Here is a 27,765-nt window from a genome sequence, read left to right as displayed (position 1 = left end):
AAACATAAACACCTTATGTGTTCAAAACCAAATTTAATCTCAAATGTTAACTTAATATACATACTAATGAATCCATTTTTGTGTTATGACAATCTGGGGACTTTATTTTTACAGTTCTTTTTTACTTCACTATTCACTTTATTAAATATTTCACAATTTTATAATTTTATATGTCTTATAATTTTATGTTGTGCTCTCTTAACTTTTTCTAGTGTCCTTGGTGGTCTCTAACTCAGGTGTATTCTCCTGGATTGTTGATGTTATTGATTATGGATTGGTACCAGAGGTGTGATGTGTGTGTAAAGAGGCTGTCTGACACTAGTATAACTAGTACCCTGAGAAATACCAGGCGTGTCCAAAATGTTGATCATAAAATAACATTACAGGAGATTAAAATTGTTTGCTGTAAAAAAAAAAAAAAGTGTGATACTAAAACAGCCCAGTAATGAGCGCAGGGAGTGTACAGCAGGTGATGAGAAATGGAGAGCACTGTGGGATTTCATGTGTCACATGTTCAGCTTAGCTCTGAATAAACAAACTGTGAGACATTATCATTATAAAAGACTTTTTCTTTTTTTATTTCATTTGCATATAAAGGAGCACCCACTGTCACCTGAGCATCTGCATTTTGACAGAAGATCCAGGCTGAATGTTTATCAATGAGATATTTTTTGCAGCTTTAAATACTTTGCACATATACTGTACACCTAAAGATACACTTAAAAATAGGTTTTAGATCACCTTTTCCATTAGCTATCTTTAAACAAGCTTATAAAGCTGGTGCTTTGCGCTTACATTAGCAGGTTTTCCAGCAACAACCAAAAAGGTTGGCAATAAAATTAGCCAAAACCTCAGCTATAATCAAACCTGCATGGTATTTTTAAAACGTGATTAGTTATTCAAAGTCATAATCAAATATAAAAGTTTTTTTTTTTAGTCCTTGCTGCACTGGTTATGAGTAAGCACAGGAAAAGAGGCTGCAGTCTTTTGGACTGTTTTATCTGAAGTGCAGGCTCTCAGGCAAATTTTAAATATGTGATTTGCATTAATATTCAGAACAGTTAATTCAAACTTTAAAGAAGCACCAGTGTATTAAGTTTAATCCATTCAACTTCTCCCCACCAACTCTTCACACATGGTTTTGGGCAGTTTCTGGTTTTGAGCGAGCTCTCACATTTCTTGAGCAGTTGTTGTCTTGCCACAAAGTCCTTGATTCCTTCTCACAATTTTTGGCAGAACAGCCATTGCCTTTGAGTTTACCAAAACTGATCACCCTTCAAGCACACATTAGCAAACAGAGCGTTAAAAGAAATGTGTCCAAAGATTGCTGTTTGCTAAAATACATTAAAGAATGAAGTAAATGTAGACATTAGTTAAGTGCGAACCCTGTAAAGCCTATTAAAGCTGTCACTTATAACTTGTGACCACAATTTTGTTACTTTCACTTTTTTGCTGGAAGTAGTGGTTGGAAAAGAAGTTCATGGGTCAAGGGCTGAACAGCTTTTGAAAAGCCCGATCTCCATTATCTCCCAGTGATTATAAGTGCATAGCTGCCAGTAAAAATAAGGCTGTTTTATATAACTTTGACATTTTGTTGATCCAAAGTTGTAACACAATGCTGACCAAACAGCAGGAAGTTGTTTGGAGTGGCAAAGTCACTGAATCTGATGTATGTGGCTGAATCTGATGTATCCAAATGTTTAATAATCAGGTTTCACTGCACTTACCCTGTTATAATCCCTGGTCCACAATTTTTTTTTGTCTTTGGAATGTGTGCTTCAAATTCCTGTGTAGTCTGCAGGACTTCAGAAATACAGAAAATGAATCCTCTGGGGTGTCTGCTACCACTTCTCTTTTTCAGTGTCAGTGGTTATGAATTCAAAAAAACCAACAGTGCAGAAAGAGTGCAATCAAATGAACTGTAAATGCAAATATGAAGTCTGAAGGAGGATTGCTAAATTTGTGAAGGTAGAAGGAGTCATTTTTAGTAGACCTAGCAATTTATTTTACAACCTAGTCCCCTCCTACATTTACACACTTAGTCTCTTCTTTGTAGAAGTTGCCATCTGGGACCTCTGGAAAGTGGTCCACAGCAGTGATGATGTCAGCATCACTGTCAAAATGGCGGCCACGGAGCTATTTCTCCTTCTTGGAGAACAAGTAGCAGTCTGAGGGTGCCACATCAGGTCAAACCAGGCCAAGGACCTCCTTGGGTGATTAGCCCTTGATGACTGCACAAAGGCTGTGGTCCATTTTCTCAGAAAGTGCTGATTTCCAATTTTCAATCACCCGTAACAGAAATACCACAAAGGTTTTCAACTTCAAACCTTCTGCATAATCACTCAAAGAGCTGAACTGAGCGCGCATGTAACAAGAGCTGTATAAGTCATCTCCTTCTACCTTTAGCCACAAACGTATCAATCACCGCTCACATTTCAATTTTCATACATTATGCCAGAGGTGTATTTAAAAATACATACAAAAATAAATTCTGTATAATGCCATCTTTTCATTTAAACATGCTACAACCATTACCAGACAAAACACGCACCCATTTGTGTTTGTAAAAAAAAAAAGAAAAAGAAAAAGAAAGAAAAAAGAAAGAAAAGAAAATAGTCTGAGCTGTCCTCCAGTTCATCGGGTCAGGACCAGACTCCACATGCAATCTAAAGGAGGAAACAGGAACTGAGTCTCTGCTGCTCTGACTGGTCACAGGGGCAGAGGTCACAGATAGACTCACAGTGGTCAGCATTTTGTAAACATATTCACATAGTCACAGAGCCCTTATCAAAACACACCAAAGAACAGGAAACCTTTCCCTCTCAAAAACAAGAGGTGCCGCACGCAACATGCGGTAACCCCTGAGAGTTTCCAGAGGATACGAAGACAAAACCTACAGCACATGCATAGATCAGTCTTTCAGATGATGCTCACAAACATGTCATAAAGTTGTATAAAATTTTTAACAGAATATTGTTTTGGTCCTATTGTTGCCACATAAATGGGTGCAATAGTACTTTACACTCATTGTGGAAAAGCAGGCATTGTCTTCCCATTGTGCACTTGCACCTAAGTGTAATGTGAAATGAGTGGATGATATGTTATACTGGGTGCAGAGGAATGACAAATTTACATCCAAAGGGTGAGTGGTAGCCGATTCCAACCTCCTGGAACACCAGCTTAGGGATGCCAATATCACAGAGGTAGACCCTGCTCTCTGACTCAGCTAAAGGTAGTGGAAGTCCTAAAGAGAGAGTCCACTTCGCCTCAACAGTCTGACGCTGCGTGCTGACTGGAGGATCGAGACTGAGGACTGGAGCCCGGTTCTGGTTGGCCCAGTCAGCGGCTGATTGGTACCAGGGCTGTTCTCTCAGCAGTGGGTTCTCATGGCAGTCCAGGCAGTTGATGAGCAGATCAACTGGGCTCGCAGGAAGGTCTGAGACACAGCATAAGGAGAAGAAAACAAAAAACCATACAGTGTTTCCAAGTTGTCTAACAAAACCATGAGAAAATACAGCGTCAAAATGAATTCACATCAGAAGAAGCTGAATCGAGGTGCGCATTTACCAAACTGATGAGTGCAGACTCATTATTCATGACCAGCTTTTCTTGACTACACATTTTGCAAAGATGAAAACACTCCTCTCAAGATCTCACTCAGTTTGAGCTCTCAAGTACAATGAGCCAGGAGTGTTTTAAAAGTGACATTACTCCACTAGAGGGCAACATTTGTCTGTGATACTCTGTTCCAAAAGAGCAAACTGAACCAGGTACTCAGTCACACTTGGTTCTTTCCATCACTGTCACTGAATCCTAAACAGACAGGGATTTAATAATCTAAATCCACTCTGTTGGTATGTTTTACCTTTGATGCTGGCCACTTGCTTGCCATTGGTCCTGCTGTAGAGGCTGACCTCACGGGTGACTGATTCATGCATCTTAACAAAATTGGGCAGAAAAAGGATGACCTCCACTTCGTGGTTGGTCAAATGTCTGCCGCAGCTGATGCCCTGGGCTCCCTGGAGGTGGGGCCCACACAGGAGAACCACAGTGGGCCTCTGGTGGATGTTTTTTGGGGTGAGTCTAGAGACAATTGAGAGATGACAAAGCGATTACACCACAAAAAGACAACTTAAGGCAACCACTTGTTGATTGCAACCACCTGTGCAATCAAACAAACTGCATGAAAACCCTGGCTTAATCAAGAACAACATGAGACAGGCCCCAGACTGCCAGCATAAAGGCATGTCCTATTCAAAACCTACAATATAATACAACTACGATTCGATCACTTCTCATGCATGTATCAATAATAAGGGCTACAGGTCGGGAAAAAAAACCTATCATTGTAAATCTTTATCAAACTGGACAGAAATAAAACTAGAAAGTCCTGAAAGTCATTTCAGGAAACATTAACAAACACAGGTAGGTTAATAATAAGTAAAGCGTGTTTAATGATCAGTCACAGCAAGTCCTTGGCGGTGTGTTATGATGTTTTGACATGATAATCTTTTTATTGGGATATATCCAGGCACACACAGACAATGTAATCATTGTAAAAAGACTTTGAAGCCTTGATTAGCCGTGCCTTTTGTTAAAACAGTTGTAGGATAACTAAGCTGAGTAACAATAAATAATACGAAAGCAATTAAGGAGCAATAAAATAAAGAGAAAATACAGGTAGAGAAAACAAAATGCATGATAGAAAAACAGAATTTAATAAATAAAATAAAAATACGCTGTTCACTTGAAAAAAGAGAAAAACAATAAAATTCTATTGAAACACATTTTAAATATGTCATAAATAATTTCAGTGCCTTTCTCGTAACTGCCAGCAGCATTTGAAACCCAGCGTAGGCATCTGACCTTAAAGGTAACATTTTCTGAACATAGGCGACCCAAATAGAGAGTCTCCAATTTAACTCATCATATGTTATCAAAATGTACTCATCTACAGCTGGAATTAAACTTATGTTATTAGAAATAAAATATGTTTTCAGGTTATCACAGGCAAAAAATTAAAAGATTAATTAAAACAGGGAAAAGGTTGCTCCCTATAAGTTCATTTTTTTAAAACTAAGAAGTTTCTTGCTTCAATAATGAAAAGCGTGTCTGTATACTGAAGACTGACCAGGGCCCAAAATTAGCAATTAAATAGTTCCAAATAAACACCCATGGTCAGACTGCCCTACTATTTTCAGCAGATGGCCATAAATAAAGCAATGTCAAAAAGTGAACTGGTTGTTATCCAGAATCTTGCTGTAACTGTGATGAAGATGGTACTTAGCTAAAGCTCAGGAACTATGGTCCCCATCTTATTCATTAAGCTCTAAAACATCCTATTACATATAAATTACTGCACATATTAGCAAGAAATACCTGAAAGCTTGATTTAAGGACTGTGTATCAGCAGACTTTTTGAGTATGACCTGAGTGAGCAAGTGTCTGTTGCCTGTCAGTGAAATAGTGGAACACTATTGTAGTGTCTGTGATCCTGGTATTACAATACAAAATTAAACTTGATCTGAACCCACGGTAGTTCCAGTGTAAACTTGAGACATGTGAGTATTACAGTGCTAAACTGATAAAAGGATCTGAGACAACAAACCTGTTTGTTATATGAGCCACTGCGCCGTGGTTCTTTGATCTTAAAATTAGACTTCATCGCTCATAAAGGAGCAAGTAGACAATACCAAACAGGGGTGTCTTCGGCCTATTACAATGTTCTCGACCCTCAGTGTGATCGCTCAAAGTGCTGATTTCCTAAGAAAATAAACCCTGAGGGGGGTCAAGGTTAACACCACCTAACTCATGTAGAAACTTGGTAGTAAAGATGATTACCATGGAAACTGGAAAACATTGCATGAAAACAAAGTTGGAAAGACCAGCTCTTACGAATGCAAACCTACTGAGAGAAGAGTGTTTGGCACATTGATGTGCATTTTTCTTACTATTATACAAATGACATTAGCTCTACTGCACTGTACCGCACATCAGATGACAAGGCATGTCTCGCAGGAACTGATTAACTTTTTTCTTTTACATACTTACCAGCCATGAAGAAGTACTTATCCAAGCCTCCCCACCATACCAGTGCCCAGATTAATATTCCTTACCTGTTTGGTCCACCAAGCAGTGTTAGAGCCATCTGACTGGAACAAACACCTATCGTCTCCAGCCTGCGCTCCAGAGACAGGCCCCAGTGCTCTGCCGTTGCTAGCAGACGCTTATGGAGTTCATAGGGCACGCTGGGAACAACCAGGCCTGAGTCTGCAAAGGGAAAACATGAGGTGAGATAGAAAGCATGTTAATGCTCTACTATACTCTCTCATTTCTGATGTTAATAGAAGTTAGACTGTGACAGTGGTTACTGAAAACATCATCCTGAAAACATCTACCCAGATGAAGCATCATTAATTAAGAAAGACACAAGGCACAACAAGAGAATTTCTCCTCAAGCAATTAACCCTATCATTAACATTCCACCATAGCTGTCAAAGTTATGCCAAGCTCCATGCCAAAACCAGGCAACTGAACCTTGCTTACTGGTAAATGTAGTCCACTTTTAACTTTCCCACAGAAATGATCCGCATTACATCACCGATTTCGTGGCACAGTGGCAGACATTTTTGTAAAAAAAAAATCCCACCAGGTACATTTCATTAATGGATAAATCTTAAATTTCACACACTCTCTCTCTAAAACAGAGACAGATGGAGCAGCATGTGTTAAATTTAGGGAAAATGGTTGAATTAACTCCTGAAAAAAAGCTGAAAAATATTCATATATGTATTTGTACTTTCAAGTTCTTCCATGAAATGTAACGGGCTGACGAGTTCCAGACACAAACTCACACGCAGTTTTGCATTTATAAATTAGACCTGAGCTGTAATATATCTTCATGAGCACCATGTCGCTTTGCAATTTATCTTCATCAGTGCACCTTGAAAAACAACAGCTGGAGTACAAGTAAAACCCAGAAACCTGACCTCTAAGATAAGGACAAACGTTGGTGTACAGATAAACATGCTTCCAGGTTCTCAGGGGGTGGCAGTTATGTGTAAGTAACACAGATCCTCATGTGAGGAACCGATTCCCTAGGGAAAATCTCTTCCTCCTCCTCCTCCTCATGACCTGATCTTGTTTCCATCACGGAAGATTCTCCATTTCCTCTCCTGTTTGTCACTGCTGTCTGTGGCAACAAAGGGAAGATTGGCAGCCTTTACAAAACATCACAAACATGAGGCAGCTAGAGTGAGACGCCTATTCCCCACGGGGCCTGAGTTCACACGCACCATCACATGGTTTCTGACCAATCTCCAACCCCTAGCTCTGGGACGGGGTTGCTCTGGGTTGGACCCCCCACACTGGCTGGCGTCTCAGTCAAAACATGCAACAGGTTAGCGTGACAAAAAAGGGGACAAACGCCATATACATATGAACACCTGCACCTGTATCCCTATGGTCTGTGGTGAGAGATTGGGGAGGACTAAACATGAGGGAGGCATGGTGGTGAGTGGGATGAACAATGGATTCAATTCAGTTTCTTAACTTAAACTGTTGACTCATCTGTCAATGACTATGAAACAAAGAAAACTTATTTCACCAAAACTAAAGTAATTCACAGACAGTATATTTTCAGTTGGGATATGTACCCCGGCTTATTTTCAGTTCAGTTATATGTATATAACAGTGTAAAGCATTTAAAGGAATGCATTTTTTTTTTAATCTTCATGTCTTTGATGTCACACCTGTCACCACTAAACACCCTGTTAATAACACCCTGTGTTATTAACAACTACAGTATTTCCCCACTTCCACCTGAGTCAATGAAGAATGATCTGCTCTCCCTCAGCAATAACCGTTAAATAACCCCTGAGCTGGACATTTAATCTGGGAGGTTTCGGAGAGCCCATGTGATACTGGTTATGATGCTTGAGACAGTGAAATTCATTGGTCAATATATATATATATTTTTTTTACAGTACATAACACATAGCATACACAAACATTTTGATAACGATACCTCAGATCTGACCAGAACATTTTACTGTTGAAACTTGTTAGTGCTCTCTGGTAAGCAAATTATGTAAGCTATGGACTATACATCTGCTCTGCCGATTTATCAGTCGAGCTCCCAGCGACCCAAAGAAAACTGTGTAAAGGACAATCAGATCATGTGGTCCTACTCTGGGCTCCATTATTGTGGCCCCTCATTACCACTCAGGTTAATCTGTTTTATTGTAGGAATCCTGACAGGCAGGATTTGACACTTTCCTTAGTGTCAAAGTGTCCCTTTGACACTAAAGACTGGTTCTAAGTATTGTGTGGATGTTTAGCTTTTGTATGAAGACTGTTCTTGGCAGGTCAGATACAGAATTACTGATGAATTACTGTATTACATAACTACAATTCAGCCTTTTATCACTGTACAAACTGAAGTGTGCAGAAACCTTTAAAGAGCCTTTGCTAATCTCTGGCTGTCTATTGCCTGTGGTACATTAGAAGGGTAATGAAAGTCAAGCTGGGGGAACTGCACGGCTCAGGATCCCTTTGATAAATAAAGCTGCTGGGAGGCAGTTAAGTCCTTAATGGCCTCCTACAGATCTCTGGCCTGGTAGCTGAGAACTTGGGAACTTGGTGGCCTCACTGGCGTGCATAAATTCACACTGACACACTCACACACACATGCATGCTAGCACACACCTCATCCTACATCACACACACAACAAGCTGATGCACAAGCACATATATACCCGCAACTTTTCAGCCTCGCATGCAACACGGACAAAGTGACACACGTTCAACCACGCAACATACACACACGCCCTCGTACACAAGATAATTACATGTAAACACAGAGACTCATGCCGTGCCTGAGTGAAATTCTGGCTTATCTTTAGGTTGGCCCTGCTTCCCTCCCACTATTCTTTTATTGATACCGCACAAAGACTGTTAATATGTCTCAGTGGGCAACAGAAATCTGGAACATGCCAATCCTCACGTGAGCGATAAGCACAGGAAAGTCAACTGCCTCTTGTCATGCAAACTGCTGCCTTGAGTGCCAAGCTCAGAGGAAGTGGGAGTTGCACTAGTATGCGCTAATTGCTTTTCAACCATCCCACCAGGTGCGCTTCTTAATAACTCTCTTGCTGAAGTTGCCGCCACCAGAACTAACCCCCCTTCCACAAAGACGCACGCACACGCCACGTCCTGCTCATTTGACTCTCTCACCCACTTGCAATGATTTATGCACACGCACACACACACACACACACACTCTCGATGTGGTGTGAAAACAAACTCAGGAGTCAACTAGCTCAACCGGGTAGCCATGAGTATGCAGCAGCGCTAAAATAAACTGAGCGGTAAGCAATCATTCATGCATGTCAGGGGGAACCAATGGAACTGAAAGCAATACACGCTGGCTGGATGCGGACCAGGTGTGACTAAGGCTTGCACTGGGATAGGGAGAGTGAGGCGAGGCTCTTCCATTCCTCTCCACTGCACTGCAAGAGCTGCAGAGGCAGCAAGATGACACACCAGTCCATTAGGGAGCAGAAAGGGAGCTTATTACAGTAACCTGTCTGTTTCCTTTTTACAAAGTTGATAATATCTTTGGTGCCAACAGCTCATTGTTGTGGCTTTCTGCACTTTGTTTTGCACAAATCACTTATAAAAGAAACCATTTAACTTTATTCACTGGATTTTCTGTTAGCTATGTTCACTTCTGTAGGTGACACCATTCACTTTCTCTATCCCGCCATAATGAGCTCCACTGCTTAGATCGGTTTCTTATTTAAAGTTAAGAAGATTCCAAACAACCTATGATTGTCGTTGCTGGAAATTTCCTACAAAGTTCTTGCAAACTGTAAAATCTTATTGATAGGTGTGTAAGATCAAAACCTCTTGAATTGTGAACAAACAAATTTTGCACACAGCCGATCACTTTTACTCCCTTTAATGATTACAGTTAACGATTACTTTGTCATGTAAGATTCAACAACAATCAGAGGGAGTTTGGAATATGAAACGTACCTCATGAAGTCTGAGGACTGAAACACTGGAAATAAAAGGAGTACACATGACCAACAGTGTGCAGGATTTTTGGTCATTTTACAGGCAAGACTTCCTTCGCAAATTCTACTTTCATCAGGCAGAATTTCTATGAACTCATATGAATGTCTTAGGATCAAAATGGCAAAACGTAAAATACATCATCCCTGTGTGTACTGCTGACCCTGTGTTTCTAAACCACCAGTGCTTCTTCTCTTTACCTGACAGCACACAGTTTCAACAGATGATCATAACACATGTCCCCAGGGCACTGGAGCAGATTGGTTAAAATATTAAATAATGACACAAATTTTCAAGGTGGATTCCTGCAAAGTGATACAGAATGGATGAATGAATGAATAAATAAATAAATAAAAGAAAACTTGGAAAACCAGTTGGCAGTTGGCTTGGTTGCAATTTGTGTTGCGGCCTGGCTTGTTTGCACTGAAGAGGTTTCACTGCACAGCTGGAGTCAATCACACCACAGGAAAGCAAGACAATAGCAGGACTAACCTTACACACACTGCAATCTTTACAATAAACAATGCTCTATAGAAACAGGCCTGTCAAACCCCAGTGTCTGAGCGTTATGGCAACCCGAACATACAGCTAGGCACTTTGTTTTTCTTTCTCTGTTCTCATATTGTTGATTTATCTGTTTACTGGCAAAGATTCCAGGTCAAGAGCACTGCGGTTTGTTCCTGCTTCAGAGGTGCTGTTTATGTAAGGCTGTACGGCGGCACGCTAATTACAGAGTGCAGAAGATGGGGATTATGATGACAGCCCTGGGAAGCAAATCTTCCTGCACGGTAAGAAAAGGAGGCTCTGCTTGGCAGCTGTCTGCTGATTGGTAGACTGTTGCCTCTGCTGAGCTGCACCACTCTGCTGAGCTGTCACCACAATCAGACAGTCTGGGATGTAAATCCTTGAAACATTATTAGTACTACAACCTGCCTGTCACCTACTATGCACAGCCTAGGGAATAAAAAGCTGAGATTCTCATCTACCATCATCCTACTATTCTTCAGCCTTCCCCCACCCTCCACCTTCTCACTGCTCCAGCTCCTACAGAGTGAACTGATACAAAGACCAAGCAATGTCTCTCACACCTTGGACTCAATGGCCTGTGCTAGCATACCATTTACTTATCTTGTGTCTCTATTAACCAGTTATGTAATACTGCTAGAATGAGCTGAAGTGTGAGAAAGGATAGGTTCATCATCTCTGTGGGCCTTCGGGGGGGTCACCTTCATGCCTCCCTTATGCAACCAGTGGTATAAACTGTCAGGCAATCTGCCCCATGGTGACCTCTCCCTGGCCAATGAGAGAAATAGGCGTTGTGTCCACTATGAGCCCCCTCTTTATATGGCATGTTGTTTTTCTCATTGTGTTCAATAGAAACAGACACTGCAGCACATTCCCCAAAGTGCTGAAAGTCCCTTAGTCTCAGAAACAAGTGTTAAAAAGTTTAAAATATTTCAGCTTTTGCCAAGAGCTGCAGCAGTGTTACTGGATAAATAGATGGTACTCTGGTCAAAGTTGAAACAGTGGAAAAAACACTCTGTCCAAAAAACAAACACTGTGCTCACAACTCTGACATGCTCACTGATAAAGTGTCCCAAAAGGGGAATTTCACATTATTTCAAGGTATTTCCCAGTACAGAAGACACAATGTTAACTCGCTCATATGACATTAAACTATGGTAGGTGCATAATTATCTTGGAAAGCATGGGAGGAGCTAGCAGGTGAGTAAGGGTAGGTGTGCCATTAGGGATGTCAAAGTGGGTCCATGATACTTTAAAACCCGCTCTAAACAAGACGTGAAATATTCTTTTTCTTTCCTCATATCACATGTACAAAGCCTCATTTGACAAGGTATTGTCAGCACACACCCTGTTATTACATGCTAGTATTGAGACTGGCGTGCTTCATCTAAAATCTGCCTTGGTACCCTGGTGCCCAATGTCCTTTATCCAAACCAAAAATGGGTCAGAGATATATAGTTTTATTTTCTATTTTTTTAAAGGCTTAATAATTTTCTGAAGCACCTGGGCTTTGTAGTTTTTTAGCAAATGTTACACAAACAGCAATAAATAGTGCATTTGTTGGGGAATAAAAAAATAGAAATTATTATTAGAGTTATCCTTTAAGGAAGTCACCTTTGGCTCTTGGTCATGTCAGCATCAGCTACTAAACTGTCATCCTCAAGGCTTATACTAAATATGTCTCTTGTTAAGAAAAATTCTACCTGGGTGTTTTAGCTGACAGCCACTCTAAAAAAATAGTGTGATGCACCTATTGTTGTGCTGACTTCATCAAATAATCTAGAGAAAAATAAGAGCAAGTCACGTGCAAGTGTGTGTTCGAGTATGCACAGGCAGCTTGATCTCACCTGTACAGTACTCTTTCCCCCCATGCTGGGGCACTGTAATCTGTCGGTATATGACAGGCTTCCCCTCCAGAATATTCTCATCGTGGCGATAGGACAGCGGCTTCTGTTCCGCCTGTGTGCTGTGATGCTGTGCCCTGCTACTGTGGCTGCTGGTCCCATCAATCTGGGAGAAGACGGCGGCTTTGTCAAACAGAGCCAAATTTCCCTCGAAGTCAAAGTCAGTATCCAGGTCCTCATCGGTACCATCTCGGAAGCACTCGTCATCCTTTGACCTCATTGGCCCTCCAGTGCCTCCATTCCTTACGCTGCTTTTCTTTGGTGTGGCCTGTGTCACCCCTCTACTGTTAGATGAACCTGTAGGGGCTGAAGAAAACAAAGATATTAAGATGTAAGCAAAACAACATGAGAGGATGCATTTTATAGTAATTTTCAGAACAGCTGACAGAGGGGCACACACATCCGACTTTTCTTCTTCAGTTTGGTGATAGCTTTCATTAAACAGGAAGTTGTGTGGAACTATGGTGGCAGAGATTCAATCTGAATATTAATGGGACAAAGTCCACCAATGGAACCTTGCTCTTTCTCAGGAAAAAAAAAACAGCTTGGATGAAAAATTGTTCATGATTTGTGAAGAATTCAATGGGAAAAAAAATTACCTCCTTGAAAAATAACAAATTCACAACACTTGGGACTTAAATCATGAACTCAGTTAAATCTATGTTAACCAGCAGTTCACACCCTCACCTTCAACCCACGTTTCTGGAGATTCAGATTAACCAACAGGTTTTATATGATGGGAAGGATTGGGGAGGCTGCCCAAAATTTTTTTATCCCATTTTAATAAAATACATTTTGGCAAGACTTTAATTTCCCCTGTTTAGCATTTACAAACAGTGTATAAACATGTAAATGTTTTATAACCCACTATAATATATCTGTAAACTGACTGTAAATGTTTCTTATTATAAATTTTAAATATAAAACAGAGTACAAGATGGGTTTGTGAGAAAACACTAAGACCCAACAGAAAAAGAGCTGTGTTTTGGTTATAATATATTCAATAATAAGCACTTCACAGTGAAAATCAGTGAAAAGGGTCACCATTAAAATTTCATTAATTTTACTCCGGGTTCGGCACAATAACAGGTCTATTTTGGCTTTAATCTCAAACCCTCAAACCCAAAACTCATACTCAGAGATCATCCCATCTTTCAGCTCTGCTCACATCCTTATCACCTCTGAAAGGAGCTACGAGCTATCATACTATACATCATTGTGTTGTAAATGCTGTAATCCATACACAATAAGTTCCTGTACTCAGCAGTTTCAAATTCCGACTAGATGCTTGTAACTTTTATCTTGTGTAACTCTGACTGGCAACTCCTCTTATCCGTTCACGGTTAGTTACTATTACCCGTTCAGAACAAACTTTAGCAGACACACAAAACATACAATGGCCAACTGAGCGGTGTTCAATAAAGTTTACATACATGTAAGCATAAACAAAAAATAAAATGAACCGAGAACAAAAAAACAAAAAAAAAAAGAAAAACCGGAAAAACCTGGCCTTCAACCCCAATCATCCTGAGCTCTCACGCTAACCAGGAGACACAGAGGCACAGTCGCACGCTACTGTCACTGTGACAGCTAAGGTGCTTTGGACTCTCTCACGCAAGACACTGGGAGGCTCAGTCATAGAACACTGGCGTTGACACAAAACCACTAACCAACTATGAGCCAATCTGAGATCTGCCTCAATATCACAATACAGTCTTACAACCACCACTCTGGGACAGATGGGATTTTTTTACTTTTTTGGTAGCTTCACTCAACAGTGAGTTGCTACTTAGTGTGTTCAACTGTGTGAACAGGGATAAAAGACAGTGTACCTATTACCACAAGCCAACAAGTCTTTATTTACAAGGAAGTGTTTTGTCATGCCATGAATCAAAAATCTGAATGAACTGGGCAGAGCTCCAAGTCATACAGGCTAATGAATAATAAGCAGCAAGATAGACAGTGAGCTTCAGGGATTTCAGTTTAGACAAACTTACCACCGCAAATTATTACAACTACACAAGGCCAGGAATATTTTAAACTGATATAAGGGCTATGGTAAAGTTGCACCACAATCACACTGTGAAGGTATAGATGTGAATGCATGGAGTGGTATGAACTAGAAGCTGAACAATATACTGTATATTCAGCAAAAATTTTCAAAGATACACACTCACTGAGCACTTTATCACTTTAACACCATACTAAAACTGGATGGTTCCTCCCTTTGCTCTCAAAACAGTATCAGTTCTTCAAGACACTGATTCCACAAGATGTTCCAAACTTTCATTTGAGATTCAGCTCCATGTTGACATGACTGCAACACATCATTTCTGCCATTCTCCTGCTCTATCACATCCCAAGGGTGATCTACTGGACTCAGATCTGGAGATTGAGGAGGCCACTGAAGTTCACTGAACTCACTGCCATGTTCATGGACAACTTTTGCTTTGTGACATGAAGCATTATCAGACTGGAAGTAGCCATTAGAAGATGGTAAACTGTGGCCATAGAGGGATGAATATGGTCAGCAACAATACTCCGGCTGTGGCATTCAGACCATGACTGATTGGTATTAAGCTGTTGACAGCAAAATTTTGACCCTACCATCTGCAGCCTCAGCAGAAATCCAGATTCATCAGACCAGGTTACATTTTTTCAGCTGTCCAGGTTTGGTCAGTGTTCTTGGCACACCACAGTTGTAAAGTGATTATCTGAGTTACCGTAGCCTCTCTGTCAGCCCCAACCAGTCTGGCCATTCTCGTCTGACCTCTGTCATCAACAAGGCATTTCCTTCCATAGAACTGCTGCTCATTGGATGTTTTTTGTTTTTCACACCATTCTGAGTAAACTCTGGAGACTGTTGTGTGTGAAAATCCCAGGAGATCAGCAGTTTCAGAAAGACTTGACCCCAATCATGCCAAGGTCAAAGTCACAGAGATCACTTTTTTTTTCTCCATTCTGAGTTTGATGTGAACATTAACTGAAGCTCCTCACCTGTATCTACATGGGTTTATGCACCGCACTGCTGCCACATGATTGGCTGATTGAATAATTGTATGAATTTGCAGGTGTATTGGTGTTCTTAATATGGTGCTGTCTAGATGTTTAAAAATTTCTAAAGCAGGGGTTTGTGGGAAAAACACTAGGCTGCACATAATTTCACTCTCTATACAGAGGTACCGTGCTGGTTATGGGAACAGTTTTCATAAGAGCACATAAGAGCAGAGTCTGGAACTCCTCTTAGAAAATGCCGTTTTAATGAGATCTGTTTGGGTCTAATGGAATTCAACTCTGCTTCTGAGACCTCAGCATCATTCGCAAAAGAAGTCTTTTTCTTAATTCCCATCCTACTCTCCCAGAAAGATCAGCAGCAGATATTCAGAAACCATTTCTGGAATCCCTGATCTTGTTTAAGCAGCAGGCCACCCTGCTTTCCCCTGCTTTAACTTCTTTGTAGCCGGGGGCTTCTTGGGAGCATGGCATTGCGTGTGAAAGGACCAGCCCTGCCCAAGCCACTCAGCACTTTGGCCCCATGCAATTTGGGCATTAGCTCCCTGGCCACCAGCCTGAGAGCGGGAGATTAAAATAAAAACTCCAAAGGTAAACATTACTTCCACAATTGATATCGCTTTGGCCTTCCGAGCACACTGGGACAACATGGCTTCCTGTCAGAGGGCGGGGGGTGGGGTGGTTTCCTGTGCAGAGCAGGAGAAAGGGAGGGAGAGGAGATGGGGGAGAGAGAGAGGACAGGAGGGCACCGAGGCACGAAAGCCAGGCTTTGCACAACCTTCTCTTTAGGAGCAGACACGGAGAGGGAGGGGGAATGTTTATTGATCTTAGTCACACATATTGTAAAGAGGAACTTTGGTACAAGCCTTTAGCACGCTATGGGAATCTCTGGGGGGAGTCATAGCAAGACAGTGTTTGGTCCCATGCTCAAGCTTCTTAATAGGAACTAGTGCCACACAGGAAGTAGGAGCAGAGGCTGTGTCAACGAGCTGCGAGTCTTGCTGATCTACAACAAAAAATTCAGACTCCAATTTGAACATATTTCTTTTCTTTACAGGTTTTTTTCCCTCATAAAAACAAGACTGGTTTCCTTCAGTGCAAGTTTCATCTTCCATGCACAGGAAAAAAAACTGAGGCAGAGGTCATTTTTACAACCAGGCTGAAGAATATTACAGTGTCCATTAGCCAATCCTATTGCCCTCTGACTTCTCCATTGTTTGGCGATCCTGAGGGTGAAAGTGAACTGACTTTAACTGATTCCGGCAGAGGCCACAGAGCTGTCCAAGCAGACTTCCTGCTGACTGGATGTTGACTAGAGGAAATGCTGTTTTTAACCCTTATCTAATCAGGAAGGTTAAGTAACACATTCACATTTTTACAGCTACACGTACAACTTGAGACAGGAGAAATGCAGATGTGCTCTTCAGTATCAACGTGTCAAAATGACCGCCATGTCCTCCACAGCTCATCACTGCATGACTGGGACATGTGACAAATTATTATATTCTGTAGTTATTTGTCATTCTATTTTTATTAAACCACATTTCAAATAGATGGAACTGTTTCAATAAACAATCCTTAAAAGTCACCCTAAAATAAAATGAATATTCTTCCCCATTTTCTTTATCTTTTCCAGTGTGTCCCAATTTTCTTTACTAGCTCCTTCATCAGCCGGGTGGATTCTCTCATTTCAGACTTTCTCTGGGATGGGAGGACTCCCTGGTTGTCCAGGCAATATTTACAAGGGCCAAAGCCGCTGGGGGGGATGGCTTTACTTAACCTCTGATACTCCAGTGTTAGAGTTTTTCTTTACTGGCTTCAACGCGGTGCTTCCTCCTTACGTGACTGGCTGGTCATGGAGGGGAATTCTGCACAGCCTGTGTCTCTCAGGGCTCTTTTATACTCGCCGATTGCATCCTCATCTACTGTCTATACAAAAAATATAATAGTGAAGACCTCTCTTAAGATCTGGACCCAACTCAGGCGCTATTTTGGTTTGCAACTTTTCTCTTCTCATGCTCCTCTAGCAGCAAACCATGTCTTTCCTTCTTCTCCCACAGACAAAGCCTTCACAGCCTGGTCAAACCTTGGTATCCGGACTTTTAAAGACTTGTTTATTGGCGATATCTTTGCCACTTATCAACAACTCACAGTCAAATTTTCTCTTCCTTCCCAACATTTTTTCAGATATTTACAAATCCACAGCTTTGTTCAAAGTAGCTTCCCTAATTTTCCTAGTTTACCTCAGGACTCTGACCTAGATGCTTTGCTTCTGCCTGTTCCTAAACTGAAAGGTTCCATCTCGCTTCTCTATAATCGAATAGCCTCAATGCGTACAAAGTCTTTAAGTTCAATAACGACCCTCTTGGAGGAAGATATAGGGGAGCCTATATCTGATGAGCTCTGGTCGCAAATATTAACACGGGTGCATAAGTCTTCCATATGTGCAAGGCATTCTCTTAATCAGTGTAAACTTATTCACCGTGCCTATTACACCACGGTCCGTCTGTCTGATATGTACAGCTCTGTTTCTCCAGCTTGTGATAGGTGCCATCAGTCTCCTGCGGATCTTATACTGTACATATGTTCTGGTTGTGTCCTTGGCTGCACAGTTATTGGAGTGAGGTGTTTGCTGCTGTTTCAGATGTGATTGGTAGTCTCAAACTTGAGAAAATTAGAATGTCTTTACGGGGGTCCTCTGATAAATTTTTACAAATATGGAGACCGTTGTTACAATTAGCAGGACAAACTAATTTTTATTCTGTCCCAAACTAGCTTTATTTCCTGTCTTTCTTTCTTTTTCGTTGTTGTCGTTATTTATTCATGTATGTTTTCATATGTTGTACTCTGGGCATTACATGGAGTGAATCATATTCTGTTTTATAGTATGTATATGTTGTAACACGAGTGGCTGGGAGTTGTTTGTGGGGGTTTTGTTGTTTTCTAAAGGACTGTACAGTATATTTTATGTTTTTACATTGTGGATAACTTGCATGACTGTACAATTTCTAAACAAAACTTAATAAACAAAGTTAAAAAAAAAAAAAAAAAGTCACCCTAAAATGACTGCTGCCATAAAAGTAAGGCCAAAGGTTTTATAATAAGCTGACAGCACACACACACACAGTCAAAAAGACAGTCTATTCTGGTATAGGGCTAGAAAATATCAAAAGCACTATATGATAGAAAAAACTTAGTAATTAAAGTTACAGTTACAAAGATGGCTAGAGTTGACTAAAATGACCTTCGATTCTCTACCAAAGCGGAACATCAATCACAAGTTGAACCTCATCACTAATAACTCTAAGTCACCAGACAAGACATCTGAGTTTCAACACTACAAACCATTGCATCACAAATTTCTATTATTATTCTTGAGCTGAATCAGTCCCCATACCACACAATCTAAGATCTCACATAAACAATAATACAAGCTTCACAATGACAGAATCTTGGACTTCATTACATTGTGTCCTTTCTTTAGACTAAGAAAGCAGCTGGTGACACACCAGTCAATAACATTAGACAAAAACTCAATCACATTATATTAATTACAAAACACTACATTTTTATGCTGTGTCCATTGCACATCCAACTTAAACACTCTGTGAAGTGTAACACACACTGACTCATTCAGATCAACTACAGACCAACTGTACTAGTCTAAAAGGCAAATTCATTACACATCACAGAGTGTTTAACTTATTTTGTGTGTCCCCTGAAATTAGACATATACAGATAATTTGTTTTTAAGATGGCATGCTTTGTTTTTAAAATATAAGTCTCATGATTCTCATGATTTTTTTTACTTTATTTATATTTTTTTATTGTTTCTCCATTATAAAAAGGGCTCATACCCATACACACACACACAAACAAAAAACATAAATAAATAAATGAATAAATAAATAAAAAATCAATGAAAAGATTTAGGTCGCTCTGTCCCCATTAAATCTATTAATTCCTGTAACATATTCAGTGGTTCATTCTCTTATCTTGTCCTTGACATGTAAACTTTGTCCACTTCTCCCACTTCTCTTGACACTGTTCTTCAACTCCTATTCTATGTGTTAGCTGCTCCATGCCATAAATTCCATTCACAATGTTCAACCATTCATCTTGTGTTGGCAGTTCTGCCTTGTACCACCTCTTTGTGATGGCTTTTTTACAAGCTGCCAACTAAATTTGCATCAAATATCTGTCTCTTCTTAACACAGTATCTATGTAATACTACCAAAATACAGCATCTTACATGACTTCGGTGTATCATAGCCCAGAATATTGGTAATAATCATATGAGCATTTCCCCAAAACTGTACAATTCCGGGAGATCATACAAGAACTCGCTCCGTTTTATGGCCCACATGCTCTTCACTCCGGCTCTACTACAGACAATCATTTGCTCTTAATTTTGGGTGTAATAAAAAATCTAATTACTTTCTTCCAACAATGTTCTCTCCAGGTACGTGAGGATGTGATAGAGTGTTGTGTTCTCCAAATACAGTATGTATAATCACTGTATTTCTTAGTGTTGTCATTGGTTAAATACCACAAACATGGACTCATGGAAAATCTGAGTGAAAATGTTACCTTACAAGTACACTATTTACACCTGTTAAGAAACATCTGCTAAAACATACAATGTCCAGCTGTTGTCAGACTTATTCATTAAAGAAAAGTCTAAGCGCTTGAAACAAAACTCTTCTAGCAGCACTGGTGTACTGTGATTTGGTGCATATGCAGTGTGTAAAAACGCGTTAGAACTTGATCCTCTTTGTTGTTGGCTAGAAAACGTCACATATTTCCACTGCACAATAGAAAACAGTGATGTTAAGTGACTTTGCATTTTCAGTCAATATTCAGCGGCTAAGTTCTTTTACCTACTCATCGGCTTTGTGCCGTGTGGCGCATGAGGCCTTAGGCAACTCCCTTGAAATTAGAAAAAACGAGTTAGGTAATATGTGACGCAGTTGTGTGTCACATTTCCTTAAGTGGATGAACAATATCTATTTTCTGTTCTTCAGCAGCGGAGTACTTTTCAGTCATTGATGTGGTAAATTCCTTTCGTGTAGTAAATGACTCCCAGTGTGAACTCTGCAACAACAGCCTTGTTCTTTGATATGAGAACTAGGAAATGCAGCTTCACAATGATTAAGCATAAGCCTTAAATAAACTGGACTTTCCTTACTTTTGAAAACCTACGTCAAACTGTCTTAATATTTTGGAAAATTTGTAAAATGTCATGTCAATCTCATTGTATCCCACTGCACAGTCATGCTGTGTTCAGTTTCCGTAGCTTGATTAGCACTTGTAGTGTAGAGTGTAGAGGTCTTGGGCTTCAGTACAAAACCTACTTCTGTTATCTTTCACAGAAGCTGTTAGAAAACTTAAGTCAGTAGTTGTAAGTCGAGTTGCCATATCCAACTACTTGTTTGTATGTTCCTTACTCGTTTGAACAGCTCAGTGATGCTTATCTTAAATTAAAGGGACTATAATTCAGTGTGTTCTGACCCTTTGTACTCTCGGCCTCTTTAACCCGACAAAATGACACACTACCAAACTGTGTCCAAGTACTGACAAATATTTATACAACATTTGACAACATCACTTATTATTAGGCATTATGAACCTACAATGTCAATATCTTTCACTACGGTCTCTACCAAACAAAATGAACTGTGTGGTGAATAAACCCAAGGTCTCCCATCTACCTACCTCTGCGAAGGATTGTGATTGGTGTAGTGCCGGAATGAGAGCTGCTGCTTGTTATATGACGGTGAGTGGTTCTGTTACTCTGGCCCTGGCGCCATGCTGATGTGAAGCTGGGTTCTTTTGCAGCTCCTTCACGAGAACTGGGCTTCTTGACTGTATTCTGGATATCTAGGAACTTCAACTCCTTGATATCCATGGCACTAGAAGACAAAACAAATTAATGACCTTACTCAGAGCTCAAACTGCACTGAACTGAACTGATGTGCTGGAACAGTTATTTTTTCTCAGATGGTTCCTACACATCTTTTTACTTATTTTCAAATTCAACAGGTTTCTGTTGTTGGAAATAGATTTTTATGATATTTATTTTCAGTCTGTATGTAAAAGTATAAAATAATCGAGTTGGACTGTAGCTCTTTCACTGGAACAAGACTCAACGCTTAAATTAATAAGGCTTTCATTCCTGATTGGACTGACTAATGAGGATTCATTAATGTATAAATGCATTAATAACTATTCTGAATAAACTGAGCAATAAACATGGATGACAGAAACCAAAATTCCCCCCTCCCCCCCCCCCCCACCAATTCACATCCACATTAGCTGTCTGTGATAACATTTCTCCTCCAAGTTTGTGACTGATTCAGTGAAGTACATCTTCTTTATGTTGTCTCCACCATTTTGTAATTTTACAACACAAAAAACAATTAAGAAATTTTTATCTGTGTCTAGAGCCTAAGATGAATGAAAGTAAACATAATGGTAGACGATACTTCCATATTTTTGCCAGATGTTTATATTCTAATAAGGAGATTATCAGAAAATATCAAAATGTTCAAAAGGCCTGTCTCACACTGAAAATACTGTAGCTTTTAAATTTTCTGGTTGTGGACCTGGATCCAACTTTCCACTGAATCACCGAGACCTACAAATTTTGAGGCAGAGATGATAATTACAAATCTTACAGATTTTTATATAAACTGTTGGAGCAGAGGGGAATACAAAAAATGGATGTGTTGGATGAGAAAATTTGGTAGCACCATTCTCCTTTCTTACCTGAACGTGACCTCTGAAACAGGACACTTTACGCCATTGTGATAAGGCTGTCTCAGTGAAATGGTCTGGCTGGCATGATCAACAGATGACACCTCTCCCTGATAAACTCCCAATGTCAGTCCACAGTTTATAGACACAACGCTACCCAACCAGTCCGAGGCCATTCTGCTCCCTGTGATCCTGTGGTTCAAAGACACAAGAGAAATGATATTCATTGTCCCTGTTATGGCACATTAAGTAAAACTCATTTAAATAATGGACCAGTTTACTGTTGCTAAGCTTATGGGCAACTGTCTTGTCCAGAACACTTTATAAATGATATATAAATAAATTCTGGCATACTCGGTACATTAACGTTACACAGCACGTTATTTTGATTGAGTCGGTTCACGCTGATTCCCTGTGTGAGTTAACGTTAAAGTCTTCAATTATTTTCTCCATTAGGTTCCGAGCTTTAGCCACCGTTAGTTTAGACTGGGGCAGAGATTATGAATATTAAAAACTTTGTAGGGAAATAAGTTTAAATGTGTCAATATGAGGGCAGTGTTCCAGAAATATAAGAAAAAACACAACATTAAGCTACACGACCAGTAAGCTGTGTTGGCTAGCTGTGCAGCTAACATTAGCCTCGACTCTGTCCGCCCCGTTTGCTTTTTATCTAAGCGGACTGTTTGTAAACATGTGAAGAGTGTTTACTAATTTTAAATACACAACCTGACTATATTCAGTCGATAATGGATAGATATACCTTGTCGATAAATCTGCAGCGAGATGTCAAGGAAAGCCAAAGCTCCAGCTGTTGTTTGTGTCGTTTTCCGGGTTAATGTGTGACGTCACTTCCCCATCTCCCACGTGGGTTTGTTGTGATTTTTTTTTTCTTGCTGAAGTTTAAATCAGTTCGTTTGAGAGCTAAATATTGTGACATATTTAGACTTAGATCCACCTTTTTTGTACATCAGTGACTGTCTTTATCCTTATGCGATGATCATCAGTGTATTAATGAGTGAGTGTGATGGTTTTCTTTCAATTCAAGCAAGCAATAGAGGATCGTTAACATATTTTTTTATTTCATTTGTGTGGCTGATTAAAGGATGCTCCAATCATAAGCCCTTACATGTTATACAATCATTGATACATTAGAGACAGAAATACAAAATTGTATAGCTTACTATTATATTCCAGAAATCACTCATATAGATGCACAGCAAAACTATTTCACCTCAAATATATACAAACACTAGGCACATAAAAATGACTTTATAAAATAAAAGAACTTGATATACTTACAAAATCACATTTTGGGATACAAATATATCTTCAATGTTTTACATCCACATTGTAATGGAATAAAAAAATATTAGCTTACAAGTATAAATGGTATCATATGGTAATATCTGTTCTGTGTTACAGAAAAAACAGGTTGCAATGGCCTAAATTATTGTGCCTATCCAGTATAACATTCTGTTTGTCCCAAAGTTGAACAAGGCAACTTAATTTCTGAGTATTTTACAACTTCTTTATGGGAGCAATTTAGATTACTGGACAGCACAAGTATCTCCTTATACTTCACTGAGAAGCATCAACCATGTGCAGAAATATCTCTTAGAGAGTCAAAAGAGAGAACCAGAAGCATGACAGAGATATGTTCATACAAACACACCTTTGCCAGTCTGCAACAAGCAAATTTTACTTATTTGCTTCTATGCCGTTAGCTCTGTAGATCAAATTCTGCCTCTAGAGCCTTACATTCTGAGAAAAATGTTTCTTCCACTGACTGTTAATCTGACCCTTGCAGTGCTAAAGTCAACTTATACCAGCTGTTGAGTCAAACATTGTGCATGGCATAAAACTTCACTGCTCATTCCTCATTCTCATCGTGGCTCTCAGGTGGCAGCGCTTGTGCTTCATTGTGAGACCATATTCAGGTGTCATGTCCAGTGGCTCTCCAGGCATCGTGTGGAAGTGCAGCTTCTGGATAATGATTGCCAAGAAGAGGTAGACTTCATTTCGTGCGATGACCTCGCCGATGCAGCGCCGCTTTCCCAGGCCAAAAACCATCACCTTCTCCCCTTCAATCTTGTTGAGCTCAGTGCCATCAGCGCTCAGGAAGCGATCTGGGTTGAAGGAGGATGGATCTTTCCACAGCTCACTGGAAAGTGTAAAGAATGGAGAAATAAGAATGGATGTACAAATACCCCTGAAAGTATAATAAATTAGGTTTAAACTCTTGATTCATCCAGAACAGAGAAGTGTGTGTGAGAAGAGAATAAAGGCTACAATGTGTCTTCTTCATGTCTTCCTTTACACTACTAGTGGAGTGCCTTTGAGCAAGGCATGTCACCTCTGCTAAAGCAAGTCTCTCTCGACTAGTTGAACTGGGCAGTTCTGAAGTGTGAGTGGTAAGTCTGTAAACTCCATTTTGATAGAGATTTTTTTAAAAAGCATGACAAAAAGAACTTACGGATCATGGTTGATCTGCCACTGATTGATGAAGACACATGTGTCTTTGGGAATGAAGTAGCCATTCAGAGATGTGTCTTTTGAGGTGCTGAAAAAGAAGAAGAACAAAGTGTTAATCGATTGTGTATTTGCAAGTTGATTTCATTTTCAAATGTACCTGAGGTACTATCAGGAACGTAAAAGAGATGAACCTCACCAGTGTGGGATGGTGAAGGGAAGGAACGAAGAGTGGCGGAAAATTTCCAGGATGAAGGCCTCCAGGAAAGGTAAGTTGGGTTTATCAGAGAGAAGAGGAGTGCGGTCCAGACCCACTTTGTCCTCTGAAAAATAAAGAGTACACTGAACATTAGTTCAGGATGAGGATGGAGACTGCAGTCTATTGTCCTGTCTCGCAATCAGCCAGCAAAATGTGTGCTCCTACATTACTTTTTACACATGAATCAATACAAGAATGAAAATACAAGGAACTATCTTGTGTAAAACAGCTGGACTTACTCAGTTCTTGATAAAGCCTCTTCTGCATCTCTGGGTAAGCGACCAAGTACATCACTGACCATGACAGGGCGGTGGAAATGGTGTCAAAGCCTAGGTAGAGAAACAAAACCTATGTTAGGACATTTTTTTATACATGTGTATATGCAAAGGTCACTTATGATCAGATCATTCAACGCATAGACCTACCAGCTCCAAACAAGTCGTTGACAATTCCTACGATTTTCTCATCTGACATCTGGATATTGGAGTTCTCATCCAGCTTCCTGTCCTCACAGTGATCAATGAGGGAGTCAGTGATGTCACGGATGTTGTCCTGAAAGAAGATGATTGGACAATTTCAGTGAAGCTTGAATACACAGCAACTGAAAGGGGAAACAACGTCTCTCAACGAGAATGGACTGAATAAGATTTAATGAATGATACAGTGCGTGGTGTACCTTGTCATAGGTGGCATAGTGCTCGCTGACGATCCTTTGCACAAACTTGTTGAAGCGGGCATTGATGCTCACAAACTTCTTCATTGTTGAGCTCGGCAGGAATTGAAGAATGGGGATGAAGTCTGCAGGGTTGCCGCTGCCCACCACCTGGCCAAACTCATCACTGAGGTTCACCAAGCTGAGAAGCTCCTGATCATTGTGGTCGTAACGTCGGCCAAAGCACATTCCACAGATCACGTTAGCCACAGAGACAACAATGTAGCGGAATGGATCGAAGCTGCCGTCAGACTGCATGACAGTGTTGAGCTGTTTGATCAGATACTCTCCCTCTTTGCAGATGTGTTCCTCCAGCATGCAGGAGTATTCTGGGGTTGTGCCCTCCAGGGTGGAGAAGGAGCGCAGAGCACTGTAGGCCAGCTTTCTGCGGGCACGCCAGACACCAGCCTGGTCTGTACTGAAGGCCAGACTCTGTCCATCGTTGATGAAGCGGAAGCTGTACAGGTCAGGCCTACCTGCAAACTCGTCACCTTGCTTGATGAGAGCCTGTCGAACAGTTTCACTGCCACTCAGCACAACCACAGGACGCATGCCGATCTGGATCTGGAAGACGTCACCGTATTGCTTGCTCATAGCAGTGAGACTCAGGTAAGGTTTGCTGCCCACCTCCAGCACATTCCCAATGATAGGCAGGGGTTTTGGTCCTGGGAGCCGACGAAGCCCCTCCGGAATCTCAGTGTGGAAAAACTTGAGAATCAGGTAGACCAGACACACTGTTGTCATGGCCACCAAACCCTCAGATACCGACACTGATCCAATGAATGGCAGTATCATTAGCACCATAATGACAACTTTTTTCGGGCTTCAACACAACCTGGAAATTAAATAGGAGGGGCATTAGAGTAGTGAAGGCTGGGAGGAGAAGAGGTGTTGTGCAACATGTTGACTACATGCACCATAAAGTTTAAAGCAACTAAAGACTACGGGCATGTGTTTGTTATTAACTAGACTCTATATGCTCACATGCCGCACAACAGCACTTAACACAGGTGATGGTCTATGCAAAGTGGTAGGCTGTGCAAAGTTTATTACCGCAACACAATTACTCATAGAAAACCTATGCATAAAACACTATGATTAAAAAGAATTAGCAAACTGCAAAGACCAAACTCTATAACTACACAAGTTACTCTTGCAAAATAATCTTCACTCAGCACTTTGCTCCTATCTCTGACATTACCTGTTCAGTTATAAATCAGTCTGTCGTCATATGCATATATTAAGCTTACCTTAGTGGAGCGGTCAAAGGAGAACAATGCTGGGATCCCAGAAGTTTCAAAATAGTATGACTATCGTTCAGCTGAGTTCCTGTCCGAGTTTACTCTCTTAATGTCCCCAAAACAGAGAATGGGCTCTGGCTTTATAGTGCGCTCCACAGCTTCATTGGCTGCTGTGCATGACGTAACCGCTCTCTCTCACCCCCCCCCCCCCCCCCCCCCCCCCCCCCCCCTCTCTCTCTCTGTAATGAATGAAGTGTTCAGAGTACAGAGAAAAGGTGTGGGTGTATGTGTACGTGCTTTTCCGAGATTTAAAACAGTATGAAACTAATTTCTATAGAGGATTTGGACATTTCACAGATGTTGGTACAGAGTTTGAAACCCACAGGACTCAATGGCCCTGCGGTTTATGTTTTATGTTTTATGAACAGATAAGACATAATAGCCATCATAGACAAGTATGATTTCCACCACTATAAAACAGTTTCCAATAACTGATAACAGCATTCAGTTTAATACATCCTACTGTTCTGCAATTTGTTTTCAAAGGATTTGCAGGTGCGGTGTTACGTTTGGTTCCTGTGTGTTGGTGTGTATGTTTGGACTATAATATCAAATACAGCCTATACTATTGTTTTTATGATAAGTGCGCTGCTTACATAAAACATCTGCTCTTTGACCTCATCTGCACCAACGTTGAGTTTGCGGGTGCAGGACCCTTGTTCATCTAGCTTTCTTCTGATCAAACAATCAGTTCCACTCGGCTATCAATATCTCGTGTGTTGCAAATGACTTTCCCATACTTCCTAAGAA

At 40.5% G+C, this 27,765-nt stretch overlaps 2 protein-coding genes across 2 annotated transcripts; both read right to left on the bottom strand.

The window, feature by feature from the left end:
• Positions 1-562: 562 nt before the first annotated feature.
• On the bottom strand, positions 563-23,104 carry LOC121185324 (enhancer of mRNA-decapping protein 3-like). The gene is made up of 7 exons (XM_041043364.1): positions 23,035-23,104; positions 22,287-22,466; positions 21,234-21,430; positions 12,450-12,812; positions 6,117-6,270; positions 3,866-4,083; positions 563-3,436 (listed from the first exon to the last, which is right to left on the bottom strand). Exons 2-7 carry the CDS (start codon positions 22,448-22,450, stop codon positions 3,102-3,104), a joined length of 1,431 nt encoding a protein of 476 aa, XP_040899298.1. The 5' UTR covers positions 22,451-22,466; positions 23,035-23,104; the 3' UTR covers positions 563-3,101.
• A 227-nt stretch (positions 23,105-23,331) lies between these two features.
• LOC121178459 (cytochrome P450 1A1) lies at positions 23,332-27,079 on the bottom strand. The gene is made up of 7 exons (XM_041032863.1): positions 26,965-27,079; positions 25,679-26,549; positions 25,428-25,554; positions 25,242-25,331; positions 24,943-25,066; positions 24,748-24,834; positions 23,332-24,435 (listed from the first exon to the last, which is right to left on the bottom strand). Exons 2-7 carry the CDS (start codon positions 26,516-26,518, stop codon positions 24,138-24,140), a joined length of 1,566 nt encoding a protein of 521 aa, XP_040888797.1. The 5' UTR covers positions 26,519-26,549; positions 26,965-27,079; the 3' UTR covers positions 23,332-24,137.
• Positions 27,080-27,765: the final 686 nt, after the last annotated feature.

This window comes from Toxotes jaculatrix, chromosome 1, assembly GCF_017976425.1.
Source record: "Toxotes jaculatrix isolate fToxJac2 chromosome 1, fToxJac2.pri, whole genome shotgun sequence".
NCBI classification, from domain to species: Eukaryota; Metazoa; Chordata; class Actinopteri; family Toxotidae; genus Toxotes; species Toxotes jaculatrix.
The sequence above is the reverse complement of the archived record's forward strand: the minus strand, read 5'-3'. Positions and strand labels throughout refer to the sequence as shown.